The sequence below is a fragment of the Galeopterus variegatus genome, unplaced genomic scaffold (genome assembly GCF_000696425.1).
Source record: "Galeopterus variegatus unplaced genomic scaffold, G_variegatus-3.0.2 Scaffold654, whole genome shotgun sequence".
NCBI lineage: Eukaryota > Metazoa > Chordata > Mammalia > Dermoptera > Cynocephalidae > Galeopterus > Galeopterus variegatus.
This window is the reverse complement of record NW_007726765.1, coordinates 482,311-502,011: the sequence shown is the minus strand read 5'-3', so window position 1 is coordinate 502,011 and position 19,701 is coordinate 482,311. Positions and strand designations below refer to the sequence as shown.

The following is a 19,701-nucleotide window of genomic DNA, read 5'->3' as shown; positions in this document are numbered from 1 at the left end:
GGAAGGCTGAGGCAACAACAGTTTGGGAAACTTGACTTGAACCACATTCTGGCAACAAAACCCAACCAGGAAAGGATTCCAGAAAGCTCACTGTGGCTTTGAGTTTCTGATAAGGTAGTGGCAGAGACCCATACCTATTTCACAGAATCTTCCCCTGAACTGGTCGGGACAGGTGCAGGTAAACTTAGATCTCCCCTTACGCCGGGAGCAGGTGCCACCATTCTGGCAGGGGTTTGGCCGGCACACAGGAAGTGCTGTGAACACAGAAAGCGGGGCCAGGAAGGCTCTTCAGAAGGAGTTGCAGCCTGCGTCTGAACGACGAGGAGACGGTGGTGGCACTCTTCTGGTGTCTGTCCTCTCACAAAAGATGGGTCCCCAAAGGAGAAAGGCAGACCCACTGATACTCTAGTAAATGTACACATGAACATTAAGCACATAAGCAAACAAGGGTGGAGAAGTATGTGGACAGAGACCATGCAAAAAGAGTATATAAGGAGACGGGTCACTCAGCAGAGAATAAGAAGAGGCGTGGACTGAACAGGAATTTGGAAGCCAGTCTGAGCTACCTTGAAACCTAGTTCAGTCCCCTCATAGCTGTGTGGCCGTGAGCAAGTTAGTTAACCTCTCTGAGTTTTAGTTTCTTCATCTGTAAATCTCTTCCCTGCAGTGTTTTTGAAAGAATGTGAGAGAGAACACAAATCTTCTGAGACAGTGCCTGACTCAGCAGTGACTCAATATTTATTAATTCCCCTATGTGGCATATTGCAGGAATAGATCAGGGCCTATTTCCTGGAGGAAGTGAGTTTCAAGATGATTCGTTTTGGATAGGAAGGGACACAGATCAGTCCATTTCCACCAAGCTCTTGAGGGATGATAAATCCTTAGGAATCCTAGTTAAAAGGACCTTCTCAGATGCCACGAAAACATCAGAGGCACCTGGAATTCCACACAACAGGATGCAGAGATCACAGGCACAAGCTAGAGCAGAGGAAGCCTAAAATAGATGGGCCACCACCACTTACCTCTGGAGCAGTCTGGACCTGTGTAGGGGTGTTTACAGGCACAACGGTAGTAGGGAGGACTCTGCGTAATGAGACATTCACCCCGGCCACATGGGTTGTTCTTACACTTGTGCCCTATAGGAGATCCACAGAGAAGTGGGGGTAAAGTGCAGGACATTATTTGGGGCACAGTTTTTTACCTTATGCTGATACCTGTCCAGTACAATGTTTGGGGGTGGGTGACGAGAGTGTGTGTGGACTTGTCCATGGTCCTGAAATGCCATGCCACACCAGGACAAGGTCATAGATGCCTGCTTCCCATGTTCCTTACAGAGCTCACAGTCTTAATAAAAACTTCTATAATTTTTACACCTTCAATAAACAAACAGAGCTGTAATTGTAACAGCAAGGTCAAGGGTTTGGTTCCCCATACCCGCCAGACTCCAAAACAAAACAGAAAACTGATGGAGCCACAATTTTAGTCTTTCCATTTTATAGCTGATTTCATATTCCATATACAGTTTTGCCACTCTTCTGAGAAGCTGAGGGACAAACCAGATACTATGTTTATATCCGATATCCCCAATCCTCCTGAAACACTTATCAAAGGAATCGAAAGATTGAAATGGAAGAGTAAGAAAACAGGGCACAGAGGAATGACGTCAGCCACAAAGCCCTTGCAGTGGATTGAATGGCCCCCAAAGTCACTGAAGTGTAATCTCCACTGTAACTGTTGGGGGTGACAAATCCTGTTATGATAATTGTAAGGTAAGTTTAATGGTGGTCATGGGCGTGGTTCTCAGGGCTTTAAAAAGAGCGTATGAGAGTCTCTCTCTCTGCTCTATTTTCTGCCATGTGAGGAAAAAATTGCTGTAAAACCACCACCAAGAAGACCTTCACCAGATATGTTCCTTGGACTTTGGACTTCCCAGCCTCCAAAACTGTAAGCAATAGATTTCATTTTTTATAAATCACCCAGCTCCAGGTATTTCTGTTATAAGCTACAGAAATGGACTAATACAGCCCTATATATACATAAGACCCTCATTGCCCCCACCCCATCTAGATGGTTGCTAGATTGGACAGAATCCAGGTTCTCTCTGGGGACACAATTAACCCATATGAGGAGGTCTATCCCTGATGTTTTACCCCATGGTCTCACGTTATACCCATGGGCTCACTAAAGACAGACACAGTGAGGACAGCAGGATGGGACAGCATGGGGCCAGGAGACGGGCACCAGGCCTTAGTTTCTGCTCTACTCCTAACTATCTACGTGACCATGAGAAAGTCCCCTGCACTCTCTGGACTCCCTTTCTGTAACTAGGTCAGGCCTTTTGTGCCCTGGCCCTCACCGCTTGCCTAACTCTTGACTTTGTGAAATGGAAAAACTAGCGAGAACTACAGCCATTCGTGCTACGAACACCATATTCCCACCACCGGAGCCAAGTGTGCACAGTGTGCTGTTTCCCTCCTCCTTTCCTTATGTTTATTTGTTTGTTTATTTATATCTAACTGAGAACCATGTCACCCTATTCCCTTCTTTAATTGTTTTTGTTTTTGTTTGGCGGCCGTTCGGTACAGGGATCCGAGCCCTGGACCCTGGTGTTAAAACACCACGCTCGAACCAACCGAGCTAATTCGCTGGCCAGCCCCGCGCCCCCTTCTTAAAGGAGGAAGCTTTCCTGACAGTGCCAGCCTGCTTCTAACCGGTGCCCCCTCCCTCTTCTCCAAGGCCACTGCCACCCCTCACCCCAGTCCGCCTTTAATGTCATCACTTGCCGTGTTTTCGTCCTCGTCATGTTCCTTTATACTCTTACTACATATAGATATGTTAGCATTGCTTGTGTGTGTGTTTAAAAATGTACCCTTTTTAAATAATCACTGTGTATTTCCCTGAGCCACAGCCTGCTTGTGCGTGTATCTAGCAGCATACGCATAGGCCTAGCTCACGCGTGTGAAATGCTGTATACTATTCCATTGTCATTCTGTTTCTCTGCTCTCCTGTCCTTGGATAAGTAGGCAGTTTTCAATTTGTGCCTGTTGTAGAAGCAGCTGCCGAGTTCTTGCCCACGTCTGCTGTGTCCTGTGTGCAGGACTCTCGGGGTATGTCTGTGGGAGTGAACTGCTGGGTCGTTGGGTGTTCAAATGTTCGCTTTTACTCGATATCGCCAAATTGAGTTCCCGAGTGATCATACCAGTTTACACACCCGCCAGCACTGGATGAGAGTTTTCATTTTCCCACATCCTCACTGTTTTATATTGTCAGACTTTTGCAGTGTGATGTGGCAATTGATTCCAGTAGGACATCCCAGGTGTGCAAATGCTGGGGCTTGGGAGCATCTGCCTCACCCGCACCTTTTTTCATCTCAGCTGGGAAATCACCTCTTCCTGCAGGAAGGCCTCCCTGACCGCCCTTAGCTGACTGGATGTCTCTCCTGGGCCACCTCCCATGGCCCCTTGTGCTTCCCCATCACAGGACTGGGAACCTGNTTCCTGCTCTCCCATTTGGGGACCATATTTCTCTGTTGTTGTTAGTCTAAACACTCTAAAAACAAAACCCTGAGTTTGTAATATTTTGGGGGTAGAGTGCACCTCTTATCCTCTCTTAGCCTCAATATTCTCATCTGTAGAATGGACATACTAGTTCCATCTCACAGTGCAGGGGTGGGGATTCAGTCAGGCGCTGCCTGTGCTACGCAGAGTCCATGACACATGGTACAGTACGTGCAGTTATAATCCTTTCCATGGGGCTGCTCAGCCCTTCCCTACTCCCTAGCCTTGGGGGAGGAGTCACCTCTTGTTTAACTCTGAGGGAAGTATAAACCTAGTGAATATGCACTCACCTTTCTGACACCTGTTCCCAAAGAAAGGGGCTGGGCAGCTGCACGTGAAGGTGTCCCCGCTGATGAGGCAGTCCCCGCCATGTTTACAGGGGTTGGACTGGCACGGATCTAAGACACATGGCAGATGTGAATGGTGGTAAGAAAGAGCAGGTGAGAAGCCCCCACTTGGCTCATCTCATTTCAGTCTTCTCTCCGCAATGACAGTCACTACATAGCCAGTGACCCGGGTTAAGGGGAAAACGTATGTTGTCCCTCAAGTGCAAGGAGAACTGCAGTCGCCCGACCGGAGAGGGATTCAGGTTAGTGTGAGGGGAGGCGAGAAGGAATCGTGACTGCCTTTCCTCGGCCTGGCTGTGGACGGGCCTTTCTCATGGAGAAACTCCCCTTCCCCTCATCAGGCTTTTCCCCTCCCACTCTTGCTGGGAGTGCTGCAGGGTCTGCCTCTGATGCTGGAGGCATTTCACAAGCCTCAAGACCTCCCCTACTCCCAGTGCCCAGGGCTGCAGGTCAGGAGGGGGGAAGGAGACCCACCCCTCATGCAACACACGCTTTCTGAACACCAGGAGAGAAGACCAAAGGCAAGAGGGTGACAGAGGAATTGGCGGCGAGGAGGAAGTGACCCAGTGGCCTTCATCTTTCTTCAACGACTTGTTCAGTTAGATTTTGTCACATTTCATCTGTGCCTCTGGCTTTTCATGGTTGTCTGAATGGATCTTCCCTTGGGGAATTCTTTATCCTTCTGCTCACACACATTGTTCTTCAGTTCAGGAACGAGGGTCCCTGGGCCCAGCTCTTGTTTTGATGGTCCCTTCTGATGTTTCCCCGATGCCCTGTGTCTTGGCCCTGCCTTCCAGGCCACTTCGCGCAGTTACACAGCCTTTGTTCAGCTGCGAAGTGCTCTCCATTCCTTCTCCTGGCTCACTCACATGGCTCTGCTTGGACCCAGCTTCTTATTTTTCTTTTTATCCCCTTGCTGGGGTTAAGAAGCCACAAAAACAAAAACAAGGGTGGTAGAAGCACACGTGGGTAAGTCTACACACACACACATGCACACACACATGCATGCTCCCTAATGACAGTGGAAAACCTCTGAAGAGTGAAAAGGGAAAGAAAAACACAGCGAAGGTGGTAGGGAAGGAAAGCTCCAAAGCTGAACTTGTGAATGCTACAGCCCCATACTCAATGCAAACTCATAGATTCTTCTGCATAGCTAGGACCTGACCTGCAGTCAGAGCGATGGGAATGATTTTGAACATGACTGCTCTTCACAGGGTCAGGAGACCTGGATGACGATGCATTACTTTGCATAACCTTGGCCCAGGCAGCACCTCCATTGGCCTCACTTAGTTCATCTGCCATTTGAGGGGAGGGGTGATGGTTTCTAAGAACCTCCCCTGTCCTCACACTATATGATTCTAAACTAAAAAAAAAAAAAAGTCAGTCTAAATAATTTCTTTGATGCCTATTTTACGATGCTGGTCAGAGAGGAGAGAAAGACCCTTGCATACAGTGACCCATGAATTCCCCCTCCAGGCATGCTTGCCCTCCTCCTAGGAAAGCCCCAGAAGCAGATGTGCTACCTACCATCCTCTGCATAGTACCAGTCAGGGTTCTCAGGGTAGGCAACAGTATTACTGGCGTTCTCGTCCTGGCTGTAATGCTCATAGCTGTGCTCATAGTTGTCGGGAGTCCAATCTGCAGGTGTGGGAACGGGACAGAAGAAACCCTCATCATTAGACCCAAATAAGTCGGCATCTTATTTAGTTGAACATATTTTCCCCAAAGAGTTCAAAGTCCTGTAGGAGGAATCCTGTGCCTTTCCAGCTCTCCACACTGATAGGAGTGGGGAGAAAGGGTCAGGTTTCCTGACTTTTCATTTGGGGGTGTTAGGACTGATCAAGGCAGTGTTGGCATTTGGCAGGATGCAGAGCACCTGACTGGAAACGGGGAGAAGTCAAGTCCTGACTTTCCACAAACCATGACCTTGGGTAAGCCAATTGTATCCTTGGTGCCTTGGTTTTTCTCATCTTTGAATAGCAGGAAGAGGACTGGGGTCTGGCAGGTCTCCAAGGTCCTATGTGGGGTCTGCCAGGGTCAGATCTTGAGGCACTTGAGTGCTTTATGCAGTGGTTCTGAAAATGATACTTCTTGATGGAACTTTATTAGTCCTCTTTGCTTAATAAAGTCAAAGAAACTTGTCACTTTCCATTTGGTCATGGCATCAAACTACTTCCAGGTTTTATCTATCGAGTCATTTTAACAAATAATATTCATTTAGCCCTTACTGTGTACCAGGCCCTGTGCATTTACATGCACCATCTCATTTCATCCTCACAAAAATTGAGGAGGTGTTATTATTCGCTCTACCTTAAGTTGAGAAACCTAAGGCAGAAAGAGGTTAAGTCTCTCGCCCAAGGTCACATAGCTAATAAATAGGATGTTAACTAAGGCAGTTTGTCTCCATTTAACCACTAAATTTCACTAGCTCAGCTGCTGTGCTTACCTGCCTCATCTGGCATCATACATGGCCTCGAATACATCCACATTTACCCTTGGGAAAAGGTGTCCCACCATCCCTATTGAATATCCAGCCTGACAATCAGGACAACCTTGAGAAAGTTCATGGATCTTGCCCACTGAAACAGAAGGCAGGTATGAAGTTGCCCACATTGTAAACTTCACGCTAGGCTGGTCATTGGGAAAAGCAGGCATGTGGAAGGCCGGACGTAAGCTCTTTGCTCTCTGGGGGAGACGCTGGTAGCTCTGGAAAGAAGTTTGAGGTTTGAAGAAAGTTGGATTGACTCTGCTGTCTGCAGCTGGCGGGAGCATGGCAAGGCAGCGGGTTGGAGCTGTAAGGAAGCTGTCCAGAGATGCATGTGATAACGAGGAGAAAAGGCACTCCTGCAGAGCCGGCTGATGGCTTGGAGGACGGCACTTTACCTGGGCCTGATTATCAACCACATTATCTCACTCCTCTCAGTCATTCTGTTCTAGTCTTTATCTCTTCGGCTTTTGAAAACTCGACTTTTGCACAATGGCTGTTTTATAGTTCCCATTAAAATGGAACTATCTTTTTATTTCTTTTTTGAATACGCCAACTCTGGTTCCTTGCCAAAGTTTCACCTCATTTATCACAGTGTCGAGTCAATACCCCCTGTGCTTGCTCATTATTTCTCCTGAGCTGCTTTTCCCACTATGAAAATGCTCCCAGAGGAGGCCACCTTTCCAGGGATGAGGATCTAGGTTGAAGATAAGGCCATTGTCTTCCTGGATACCCCCTGTGCTTGCTCATTATTTCTCCTGAGCTGCTTTTCCCACTATGAAAATGCTCCCGGAGGAGGCCACCTTTCCAGGGATGAGGATCTAGGTTGAAGATAAGGCCATTGTCTTCCTGGAGCAAATAAAGTTTCCTTCCATCTAGCACGATAAAGCGGTGAAAGAGAGCGAGAAGTGAGGAAGGAATCGTTTTTCTGAGTTTGACATGAAAGATTTCAAACTGACATTTGGAAGAGACAATGGGGTTTGGTAATGAGATGATCGCATCATTTATTTATTTCTTTTTCTTTGGAGAATTTATTTTTGTTTTTACAACAGGTGTTTATAGATAACTGCCTTTCAGTTTACTCCTGTAATTTCTCCCATCTCTCCCACAGCTTAGGGGTCTAGTCTTGGCTAGACCAGTAAGAATCACCCCCTTTGCAGATAGTTGGAATGGGGATAATTCTTACATGGATGGGATGGCACGACTTTTCCAGGGCATGAGGGGATGGGTGAGATGTCTGTTGGAGGATTTTGACTTGAATTCAGCTCTATGAACAAGGTCTGCTCATCTCTCACTGAAGCTAAAGAGGGAATAAAGCACTCTCTAGGGCCCAAGGTCCTTGGTTAAGGTGGGTAGAACAAGCAGAGGCTGGGTGGCCCTAGATCACTAGTGTGGACAAGGCCACCCAGCTGGAGGCTGTGCAAGAAAGGCACCAAGACTCTTTACTCCTGGGGTGTGCTGCTGCAGGTTTTGAAGGTGCTTTATAGGAGCATCGCCTGGGAGGGTGTCTCCATCTGCAAGCTTGAAGCTTTGTTGTCTTTTCTATTATGTTGCCACTTAATCCTATTGTCTATGTAAATAATTTGTCTTGTGCACCTAAAATGGGACAATATTATGCCAGGTGCAGGAAGGCACTGGGGACAGTAGAGAGTTATATAAATAAGAGTGGGATGTAGCCTTCCCCTCAAAGGACACTCCTTCTGGGTTGGGAGGAGGAAGAAAAGCAGCCGAGGAAGGAGAAGAGAGGGTAGTGAAGATACGGGGGAGCTAGATGTGACCAAGTCTAGGCCTGGTGGCTTCAAGTTCTACAATGGAATTCTGCTGTGGAAGCAGCCAATCTGATGACAAAAATGGCCCCTGATCATCCAGCCCTCCCTGTATCCAAACCCTTTGCAATGTGACTTTTCGGCTCTTCCCACCAAGAGATGGACTTCCCCACCCCTTGCGTCTGGGCTGGCCTTGGGACCTGCTTTGGCCAATAGCATGTGGTGCAAGGACAGTATGCTAGCTCAAAGCCTGGAGGCTTCAAGAAGTTCCCCATGCCTTCTCCTCGGCCTGGACACCTGTGACTGCCATGTGAACAGTTTGGCCTACTCTGCAAGCACATGAGAGAACATGTGGGCAGCAGCAGGCCCAGTGGTCCCAGCTGAAGCCTCAGGCAAAGGAGAAACCCCAGCCAAAATCAGCAAAATGAGATCCCAGCCAATCCACCAGCTGACTACAGACACATGATGAGGCCCAGCCAAGACCAACTGAGCCTGATGCAGACCAAAAGAAATGCCCAGCTGAACCCAGCCAAAATTGCATTCACGATGGATTCTGATCCACAAAAATGGTTGGTGATATAATCCACTAAGTTTGAGGTAGTGTATTATGCAGTAATAACAAACACACACACAGGGCTTGACTGATATTATGTTGCTAATGGGGTAAGAATTTTAGATACAAGAGCATTCCTTACGGCCCAGTTAGCTGCAGAGTTTAGGTTTGATGGCTGGATCTCAGAGGGCACCTCTCTCTTGGGGTTAGTATTTAACTTGGTCTGATTTGTTTCCTCCAACNGTTTTATAGTTCCCATTAAAATGGAACTATCTTTTTATTTCTTTTTTGAATACGCCAACTCTGGTTCCTTGCCAAAGTTTCACCTCATTTATCACAGTGTCGAGTCAACACCCCCTGTGCTTGCTCATTATTTCTCCTGAGCTGCTTTTCCCACTATGAAAATGCTCCCAGAGGAGGCCACCTTTCCAGGGATGAGGATCTAGGTTGAAGATAAGGCCATTGTCTTCCTGGAGCAAATAAAGTTTCCTTCCATCTAGCACGATAAAGCGGTGAAAGAGAGCGAGAAGTGAGGAAGGAATCGTTTTTCTGAGTTTGACATGAAAGATTTCAAACTGACATTTGGAAGAGACAATGGGGTTTGGTAATGAGATGATCGCATCATTTATTTATTTCTTTTTCTTTGGAGAATTTATTTTTGTTTTTACAACAGGTGTTTATAGATAACTGCCTTTCAGTTTACTCCTGTAATTTCTCCCATCTCTCCCACAGCTTAGGGGTCTAGTCTTGGCTAGACCAGTAAGAATCACCCCCTTTGCAGATAGTTGGAATGGGGATAATTCTTACATGGATGGGATGGCACGACTTTTCCAGGGCATGAGGGGATGGGTGAGATGTCTGTTGGAGGATTTTGACTTGAATTCAGCTCTATGAACAAGGTCTGCTCATCTCTCACTGAAGCTAAAGAGGGAATAAAGCACTCTCTAGGGCCCAAGGTCCTTGGTTAAGGTGGGTAGAACAAGCAGAGGCTGGGTGGCCCTAGATCACTAGTGTGGACAAGGCCACCCAGCTGGAGGCTGTGCAAGAAAGGCACCAAGACTCTTTACTCCTGGGGTGTGCTGCTGCAGGTTTTGAAGGTGCTTTATAGGAGCATCGCCTGGGAGGGTGTCTCCATCTGCAAGCTTGAAGCTTTGTTGTCTTTTCTATTATGTTGCCACTTAATCCTATTGTCTATGTAAATAATTTGTCTTGTGCACCTAAAATGGGACAATATTATGCCAGGTGCAGGAAGGCACTGGGGACAGTAGAGAGTTATATAAATAAGAGTGGGATGTAGCCTTCCCCTCAAAGGACACTCCTTCTGGGTTGGGAGGAGGAAGAAAAGCAGCCGAGGAAGGAGAAGAGAGGGTAGTGAAGATACGGGGGAGCTAGATGTGACCAAGTCTAGGCCTGGTGGCTTCAAGTTCTACAATGGAATTCTGCTGTGGAAGCAGCCAATCTGATGACAAAAATGGCCCCTGATCATCCAGCCCTCCCTGTATCCAAACCCTTTGCAATGTGACTTTTCGGCTCTTCCCACCAAGAGATGGACTTCCCCACCCCTTGCGTCTGGGCTGGCCTTGGGACCTGCTTTGGCCAATAGCATGTGGTGCAAGGACAGTATGCTAGCTCAAAGCCTGGAGGCTTCAAGAAGTTCCCCATGCCTTCTCCTCGGCCTGGACACCTGTGACTGCCATGTGAACAGTTTGGCCTACTCTGCAAGCACATGAGAGAACATGTGGGCAGCAGCAGGCCCAGTGGTCCCAGCTGAAGCCTCAGGCAAAGGAGAAACCCCAGCCAAAATCAGCAAAATGAGATCCCAGCCAATCCACCAGCTGACTACAGACACATGATGAGGCCCAGCCAAGACCAACTGAGCCTGATGCAGACCAAAAGAAATGCCCAGCTGAACCCAGCCAAAATTGCATTCACGATGGATTCTGATCCACAAAAATGGTTGGTGATATAATCCACTAAGTTTGAGGTAGTGTATTATGCAGTAATAACAAACACACACACAGGGCTTGACTGATATTATGTTGCTAATGGGGTAAGAATTTTAGATACAAGAGCATTCCTTACGGCCCAGTTAGCTGCAGAGTTTAGGTTTGATGGCTGGATCTCAGAGGGCACCTCTCTCTTGGGGTTAGTATTTAACTTGGTCTGATTTGTTTCCTCCAACGAGATAGTTGGTTTTAAGAGAAAGAGCCATTTCTATTTGTCTTTCTACCCTGCAGTGCCCATGCAGTTAGCAGATGTGTTCGACAGAGCAGTCTTTTCCTCTCTGGCCAAACCTCCCTGCCTCCTGACCAGCCGGCACACAGCTCTATGGCAACGATGGTGTCTGCTTAAAGCAGACCAAATGGAGTAATTTAGGGAAGAAACTATGTAACGTTTGGGTCAAAGGTATTCGGTAAAGAAAATGCCTGATGAGCTCTGTAGGAATCTAGAAACTTGTCCAAATACCTTCCTGGGAGAAGAAGGATCCCAACTTTACAGGAAATTTGGTTCCATTGGTGGATTGTAGAAAAACACCCCAGGTTTAAGGACAGATTTGAGACTTTCTCCAAGCTATAGAAAAGGAGAGAGCTTTTGGGAAGAAAGGAACAGCTGTCAGAAACATTTCATGTTAGGTATCAAAGAAATCCTTGTGGGTTTTTCTATGTATCAGAGTCTGTTTCTACAAATTATCAGGAAGAATGGTGAGAGTATCCTGAGTTAACCCAAATAATCCTAATAATAGGTTATTATGTATTGAGCATTTTCTATGCTAAGTAAATGTGGTGGCATGCAATCTTATTTCACTTTAAACGACCCTATTATTATCCCTATTCTACAGATATAAGGACAAACTAAGGCCGAAAGTGATGGCAGGTCTACCTAACTCCAAGTCTTGCTTGCCTTTTCACAAGCCTGGAACCCCTTCTGGGTTTGTGTTTCAGGAAATGCTGTGAGTTTAGCTTTCAGGCAGGAACACACATTGGGAAATCTTCTTTAGCCCATGCTCCGGGTCCCTCCACTGGGATTACTGTGGTCCACCGCCAGGGTCTCCCGGAGAAGCTCAGACTTCCTGCGATGGGGGCTTTGCAGCTGCTCTGGTTAAAGAGCTTGCCAGATGTGTGGAACGGAATAAAAATCCCCGGAATGTTGTCCCTGTTGGTGTCATCCATCACTGTGGCACAGACGACTCCTCTGAGGGCCTCTCCCAAACCTCAGCCCTGTCGACCTGCATTTGACGCTTCCAATCTGGCTGACGGGGCGAGCCCAGCAGAGACCCTCGCTGGCAGGCAGCAGGACAGCTGATGGATGGGCTCAGCCTGTGTTGCTGGGCAGAGCCAAGCCAGCTTTGAAGAGGCATTTCCACAGGCTTGCTGGCTGCCGCGTCACCTGCTTCGGGGAGATGGGCAGAGTCTGTGCTGTTTGATGGCTACCTCCTCTGCCATCCATTGGGGATCGTGGACTGGGCACCTTCTGCTCCAGCAAGGCCCTCACCATGCACTGTCTCCAGCAAGACCAACCGAAGAGGCAGCTTGCCTGTGGGCACAAGCCATGCTGTTGTGTAGCCAGCAGAGATTTGACAAATTCCATCAAAGCACAACCCCCGTGTGGAATTAAATCAGACACCTACCAAGGATGTTCTTAAAACCTAATCTACTCTTTGCAGAAAAGCCCAACCACTACATCTTGCCCGACTCCACAGCCAGAGGTTAATGGAATACCTTGTGATAAACTCTGGAGACCAGGGACAGCCTGCTTCTGGATTCCTTTGCTCACCCACCAAACTGTTAGAATCTATAGGCAGAGTTCTTGTAGCACCCAGTTCTCAGGATGCTAAATCCAATACTCTCCACTCCCTACTAAGTTGTTTTTCAACCTGCACTTAAATACCTCCAGTGCTGGGGAACTCGTTATTGACCAAGAGCCCAGTAGCCCATCCAGATTTTTGGAATCTTCCTAACTTCAATGGTTGGGAAGTTCTTCCTGTTTGCAGATCAAATCTGACCGATAGCTTCCAATGTACTTAGTTAACACTATAAACCTTATGGACACATAGAACAAATCCACTCTCTTTTCTGTGATCTCTGTTCAGTAGGGCCATTGCTTACAGTTGCAACATGAACACGTTCACTGCACAATTACAGGTGTTGTACACTCATGGCAGGTGTCTTTTACAACTTTCTGGCAGATGGCAGTAAAGTGTCTTGAGGTAAAGAGCCTCCTTAATTCCCACAAAGTTGCCTCATAGACTAGAAGTGAGGCTGCTTTTCAGATATTTGTAAAGAGTGAGGCTGCTTGAGTCTTCTGTGCTCCAGTTCCTCCCATGGTGTCACCCTAAAGCTTCTGCAGCTCCGTCTCTCTGACACTCAGGCCCAAGAAACCCCTTTAATGGTGCCTGAGCAATTTCTGCTTGAGGCTGGGGAAGAGGCAACTCTCCCAGCCCTTGGCTTTGGCCCCCTCCCTGGACTCTCAATGTGGGTGGCCATCAGCAAGCAATCTCTCTGAAATGGGACCCTTCTGGGGAACTGAACTCCATGTTGTCGAATACTCTCCTTTGCTTTGGAAAAGACAGATTTTCTCAAAATCCCACATGCATGCTCATATAAATTTCTAACCAACTCCACAAAATTCCCTGAGCATGTGGGGTGGGAGAAAGATCTGGCATGACTTGTGCTGAGCCGGCACAAGTCTGTCCCACGTAGGGCTCTGCTGCTGGAGAATCTTGACTGTCGCACTGAATTTGGCCAGGTCACCACCATCTTTGCTCCAAATGGATCCTAGATCCAAAGCTAAGATGTGACTGTGGTCTCCATGTGCTGTCTGCCTGGCTCTGGGCCTCTGTGAAGGACCAGCCCAGGTCCCTACCCAGGGGGGATGTTGGCCTCTGGCCACATGGAGTAGTGAGCGGAGCTCAGAGAAGCAGAAGGGAGACTCAGGCCCAGAGTCAGAGACCAGGAGCAGGTGACGGGGTAGGAAGGAGCAGCCCCGCCCAGCCCTGGTGGCTGTGGGGACCAGACAGAGGAAAGCGAGATGGAACAGTGGAGAGAGAGTCTTTGAGAGACTGAGAGCCCGTGAGAAAGAGCAGGACCTGCTGGGCATGGACGCGTTGAACCTGAGGACACAGAGGGACGAGGCAGAGGGGCAAGGGTGGAGGTGCTGGTGGGAGGCCCTCGCTGGGGTGGATCAGCCTTGAGGCTGCCTGTCTGAGGTGCTGGCCTCTCCCCAAAGGAGGGTGTAGTGAATGNGTGTAGTGAATGGGGGCACCGGGCTGGCCCACCTGTGTCACTGCTCGGTCACACCCCCACTTTGTCTAGGACTTTCCAGCTCAGCTCACCACTAAGGGGCTGTGTGGCCAGGAGCAAGCTGCTTCCCTTCTCTGTACTTCAGTTTCGTTCTCTGTACAAGTGAAAGGTTTATGTTGGCAATTTTTCCCTTGGGGTCCTGAGACTGGGCATCAGGGGTGTCCACTGGGCCACTTAAAGTTGTGTGAAGAATTGCACACATGCAGTTTGAACAAATCCTCACAGGCATGTGTGACACCCCTACCCAGTTGAACCCTGGGGTTTCTCCAGCACCTCCATTCTCGGGCCCCCTTTCCTCTTCCCAGAACCAGCCTGCGGTTGGTGGGAAGCCCCAGCATGATCAGCACACTCACCAGGGTCCAGGTCTTCAAGGAAAGACATCAGGGAGAACTGAAAAACAAAACAACACAGAGCGCAGCAGAGTTGAATCCGGGGCAAGGCCGAGCCAGCCGGGCGCCCTCCTGAGCTCCCATAAGCCAGAAAAGATCCCATCCAGGGCGCTTTCTGATGGTTGCAGCTGGCAGGAGGGAGGGAGGCTGTGGGGTCTGTTTGAACTGCCCCCCGTTCCTGCGCTCACTGAGCCTGGCAGCATTGCCCTTTGCCTTTGGCAGGGATGCAGGTTGCTGGCACCTGCCTGCTCTTGTGTCGGAACTCGGCTGCCCAGGTGCCGATGCTTTTGCAAGTTCCGTGATTATCATCTGCCCGCTGCCTGATTGTGCGCTGCTGCATTTCATTCTCATAACAACCCTGGGAGGAGGCTTTTATTAGCCTTGTTTATGGCCTAGAACATTTAGACCTAGAGGTCACACAATTGGGATAGGATTAGGATTCATGCTCAAGTCTAGGTGATTTCCTTGGGTGACAGCTGCTGGTGATCGGGAATGGACAAATGCTTAAAACTCTCCAATGACTTCCCCTTGTTCTTGGAATAAAATACAGACACCTGCCATGACCTACAAACTTCATCCCTCTGTCCTCCCTCCCACAGCCCCTTACTAAGCTCCAGCCGTGCCTGGCTGCAACGTGGCTCAAGCCGAGTTCCTCCCACCTCAGGGCCTTTGCACTTGCTGCTCCCTCTGCCTGGAAGCCCTCTCCCATGGCCACCACTAGGTCTCAGTTTAAATGTCATCTCTTCAAGGAGGTCCTTCCCAAATGCCCTGTCATTGTGACATTCTCCCCACCCCATTATTTTGTTACCGCACCATTTAATTCCTTCCATGGTCATACTACAGCACCTGGTTTTCTTTTTATGTGCATGTCATCTGTCTTTCACATCAGACGCTGTCCTTCAGAAAGGCAGGGATCTTGTCTGTTTTGTCATTGATGTACTATTCATTACTTAGCATAGAGTTTGGCACAGGGCATTCCTCAAAAAGTTTTTGCTGAGTAAATATACAGTGATATGAACAATCCCTTTAAGAATGAAGTACTTAACCAGAAAAAGAAAATTGGACTCATTTAATAACTGAAATATGTTCTTTCACTTAAATCAGGGGTTGGTAAACTATAGGCTGTTGGGTGAAGCCCAGTAGTTGCATTTTTGTAGATAAAGTCTTATTGGAACACAGCAATGCCCATTTGTCTGCATGTTGTTATGGCTGCTTTTGTGCTGCAGTGGCAGAAGAGTTGTGACAAAGAAAGTGTAGCTCAAAAAATTTACAGTCTAACACTTTATAGACAAACTTTGCTGACCTCTGATTTAAAAAATGAGAGTTCTATCAATCACACGACAGGTTTCCTTTCCGGTCTTGGCTGCCAGAAAGCCGAGATCAATGCGATGCATCTTTCCAGTACCTACATCAATCTAGGCAATTTGGTATATTTGCTTTCTCTACCCTCAGCAGAAGTTTTAATTTTCTGTTTTACTGTAGGCTTCCTTAAACTATTCTGGATAGTAGTCAGATGATAAGCTAGCAAAGAAAGATAAAAAGAGGACACAACATCAGCAGATAGTATTATTGATAAAAATGCTTATCTTGAATCTACTCATGAGGAACATGACAGATCCAGATTGAGACCCAAATTGTGGGGCATTCTACACAATAGCTAGCCCAGACACTGATGTCAACGTCATAAAAGGCAAAAAAAGATGGGAAGGTATTTCTTTACTAAGAAACATGAAAACTAAATGCAGTATGTGATCCTTGATTGAACTCCAGACTTAAAAGAAAAGCTGTAAAGGACATTATTGAGACAATATAAACTTATATTACATAGTATTACTGTATCGATTTTTAATTTCTTGAGTGGATAATGGTATTGTGGTTCTGTAGGAAAATGTACTTATCCTTAAGAGATGCATGCTTAAGTATTTAGGGTGATATCTGCAATTTACTTGCAAGTGATTCAGCAAACAAAGAAATAGAACACACACACACACACACACAGGAGAGAGAGAGAGAGAGAGAGAAAACGTGGCAAAAGGTAACAATTGTTGCATCTATCTGGGTGAAGGATATTCAATGTAGTATTCTTCCCACTTTTCTGTAGGTTTGAAAAATTCCAAAATAAAGATTGGGGGAGGAAGGGAGGCCGTGTATTTTCTGATACCATGCCTCCGTTTCATTGCCTCACAGTCCCCAGGCCTGCAGGGAATGAGACAAGGGACAGGTGCTTTGTTTGCAGGGTGGGGTGGGGCTGATAGTGGGGCAGGCTGGCAGTGGAAGGGCAGTTCAGGTCTTAGGGCTGTTCCTGGGCTTGAGGTGCTTGAACAGGGAGCATCTGAAATTGACACCTGGGCGTGAGTGCCCAGGAGGAGGGACGTTAGGGGACCCCAAGGACAAATGTTACTCCTCCTTCAATCTTCCCCCCATCATAGCCAGTCCACAGTGACTTAGTCCTGGTCCTCATGCCCTGCTTCATCTTCCCTCCATTGAACTTGTCCTCAAGGCAGGGCCTGTCCCTCTCTACCTGTCTCCACCCAGTCCTGAAGATTTTTCTATTTGAGCTGAATAGGGTGGGCCATGCCTGGCTCCTGTCAATCCTGAGAAGCGGGCAGGACAGGAGAGAGGACTTTGGGAAATATCTTTCCTCAGGGTCTGGCAGGAAAGTGCCCTCCAGGACCTGCATCTGGGCCAGAGCCCCACAGCTTGGCTCTAGCTGGAGACTGTGGGACAGCCAGGTGCCGTGCTGCCCACAGCCAGCAGGTGGCAGATGTGCCCTTCTTAGGAGCTGACACTTGGAGTAAAACCCAACAAAAAGAAAGCGGGAACTTCCCAGGCTGGGCTGGCCCTTCAGAGCCTTCAGGCTGTCAGGGGTATCAAGCTGCTGCTGCCAGTTGTGCAATGTGGGTTGCATGTCAGGGGGTCTCAGGGACGTGAAGCAAGTCACTCATTTTGTGACAGACAAAGGCTGTGGGGTGATGTGGAATCTGTGCTATCTGGGGACCACATGGGAAAGGCCAGGTCAGTAGCCTGTTATTTATGCCACCCATCTGGATCCCTGGAACTGACCCAGATGACAGCACAGATGGGAAGGATGGACACAATATTTCCCTCCTTCCAGCCCATCATTCCACTCAATTTTTTCATAGAGACAGGGGAATGATAGAAGAATGCTGACTTATGGGACTTGCAAATCCAAAGAGGAAGGAAGATTAATGCAGGGGGAGGAAAAGGAGGGAGTAACTAAAAAGGAGGAGGAGAAGGAGGGAACTACTATCTGATCACTTTTATTAAGAGCTGCCAATGGGCCAAGGACTGTGCTGAATGTTTTATACGCACTTGATCTTCTTTATTGCACACACTTGATATTTCAGGTACTATAATTATGTCCATTTTAGAGGTGAAAAAAGTAAGGTTTGCAGAGATTAAGTTGCCCAAAATAACTCAGCTACTAAAGGCTGGAGCCAGGATACAATGGAGTCAGTCTTACATCAGAGTCCTTGCTCCTAAAGCCATTGCTGTGAGGGCTGGTGGACCCATGGAGGTATACATTGCAACCAAAGAATGGAGGAGAAGGAAACAGAAGCGCTCCTGCACCCTAAAAGAGGCAGGGTGTTGAGCTCAGTTAAAATATCAGGTCCTCTGTTCTTGAAAAGCTCCCCAGCAGGCCACAGAGAGGGCCTCTTGGCCCCTGTGACAGCTGAGGAAAGTACAGAAGTCGTATCGAGCCTCAGCTGGTCCACTGTGGCCAACACAGTTCAACAAACATCTCCACCCAACTCAAAAGGCGCACAAGCCCTGCCCACTTCTTCCACCACTCGCACGATTCCTGGTTTCAACAGGGCTAACACGGCGTGTGGGCCCAGCCGACCCAGCTCCTGGTGCAAGGCTGGACACAGCTGCTTCTAGCATGTGGAAATGTAGGTGTTGTGTGCAGATTTAGAGAGGCCACTGCTGGCCCTTGTACTGCACACGCGGGCTTTCTGCACCCAAGGCTCAAAACTCCAACTGTCCCTAGGTTAGCAGCAGGCCCTCGACAATGTTAAACACCCCCAGCCAGCTTGTCTCAAGGTCTGGGGTCTTCTAAGATAAGGTTGTTAGTGAGGGAGGCAGAAAGGGGCAGAGAGAGAAGGATCCTGTGTCTCCGAGTCTTACTGATTTAGGGTATCATCTCCTTAGAGGTGGGGGCATTGAGGTCTAATCTATTTTGTCCTGTCTTCAATCCAGTGTTTATTACAACTCAGGTTCTTCCTCAGTCTTTCAGAATTACAGTCCATCTGGAAAAAAAACCCAAAAAGGCTGAGGCTAAAAGTCTGAGTTGATGTGTTCCAGGAATTAGTTGATGGAAAATGTTCTCAGAGGATTGGGAGGCAGTGCAGGGGTAGGGGCTGGGATTAGATCTGTCCTTGGGGGCCAGAGGCTCAGCTCTGAATGAACCAACAGCAGAGAAATATTTTGCCTGGTAGGTAGAAGGTTGGGACTCTAATCCCGGCCATCCCTTCTTCCTTGGATGTCTACCAAATACCTACTGGTAGGCCAGATGCCACCGACCACCAGGGAAGGCTTGCCTTACTCTTGAGGGCAGCTGGGCATGAGAGAACTCTGCACTATGGCCAAGGAAGGCTGCAACTGCTGGGCTAGAAGGCGGACAGGGACAGGTGTGCACAGGTCAGCAGGGCCAGTCCCCACTTCTGGACAAAGAGCTCAAGGCCAGAGTGAGTGATGGAGACGGCACAGGACGGGGGTTACCAGTGTTCGGTCACCAGCTCAAGGGCTGCCTCAGCCATCCTCCTGCTCTGGCTCCTGCTGCAAGCATAAGCTATATCATGAGATGAGCAGTTGTACCCAGCCACTCAGTCCTCTTTTTTTTTTTTTTTCCAAATTGCGGTAAAATGCACGTAATATTTATTATTCAACCATTTGTAAGTAAGCATACCATCAGTGGCATTCATTACATTCAAAAGGTTGTGGAGCCATCACCACTGTCTATATTCAAAACTTTTTCATCATCCCCAGTGCAAACTGTACCCATTAAACAATAACTCCCCCTTCGTCCCTCCCTGCAGCTCCTGGTAGCCTCTGTTCTACTTTACGTCTCTGTGAATTTGCCTCGTCTAGGTAGCTCCTATGAGTGGAATCCTACAATATTTGTCCTTCTGTGACTGGCTTTATTTTACTACGCATAGTGATTTTAAGGTCCATTCATGTTGCAGCATATATCAAACTTTCCTTCCTTTTTATGGCTGAGTAGTACTCCATTCTCTCTCTCTCTCTCTCTCTCTCTCTCTCTCTCTCTCCCCCCCCCCCCCC

General features: G+C 48.0%; 1 protein-coding gene across 1 annotated transcript in view; it reads right to left on the bottom strand.

The window, feature by feature from the left end:
* Positions 1 to 19,701, bottom strand: part of HABP2 (hyaluronan binding protein 2) — a 39,787-nt gene that overhangs the window by 13,380 nt on the left and 6,706 nt on the right. The window contains exons 2-6 of the mRNA XM_008571019.1: positions 14,362 to 14,398; positions 5,432 to 5,542; positions 3,848 to 3,955; positions 1,023 to 1,136; positions 135 to 254 (exon numbers count right to left, since the gene is read on the bottom strand). Of these exons, the coding sequence (XP_008569241.1) occupies positions 135 to 254; positions 1,023 to 1,136; positions 3,848 to 3,955; positions 5,432 to 5,542; positions 14,362 to 14,398 (490 nt within the window). The remainder of the gene's footprint in view (positions 1 to 134; positions 255 to 1,022; positions 1,137 to 3,847; positions 3,956 to 5,431; positions 5,543 to 14,361; positions 14,399 to 19,701) is intronic.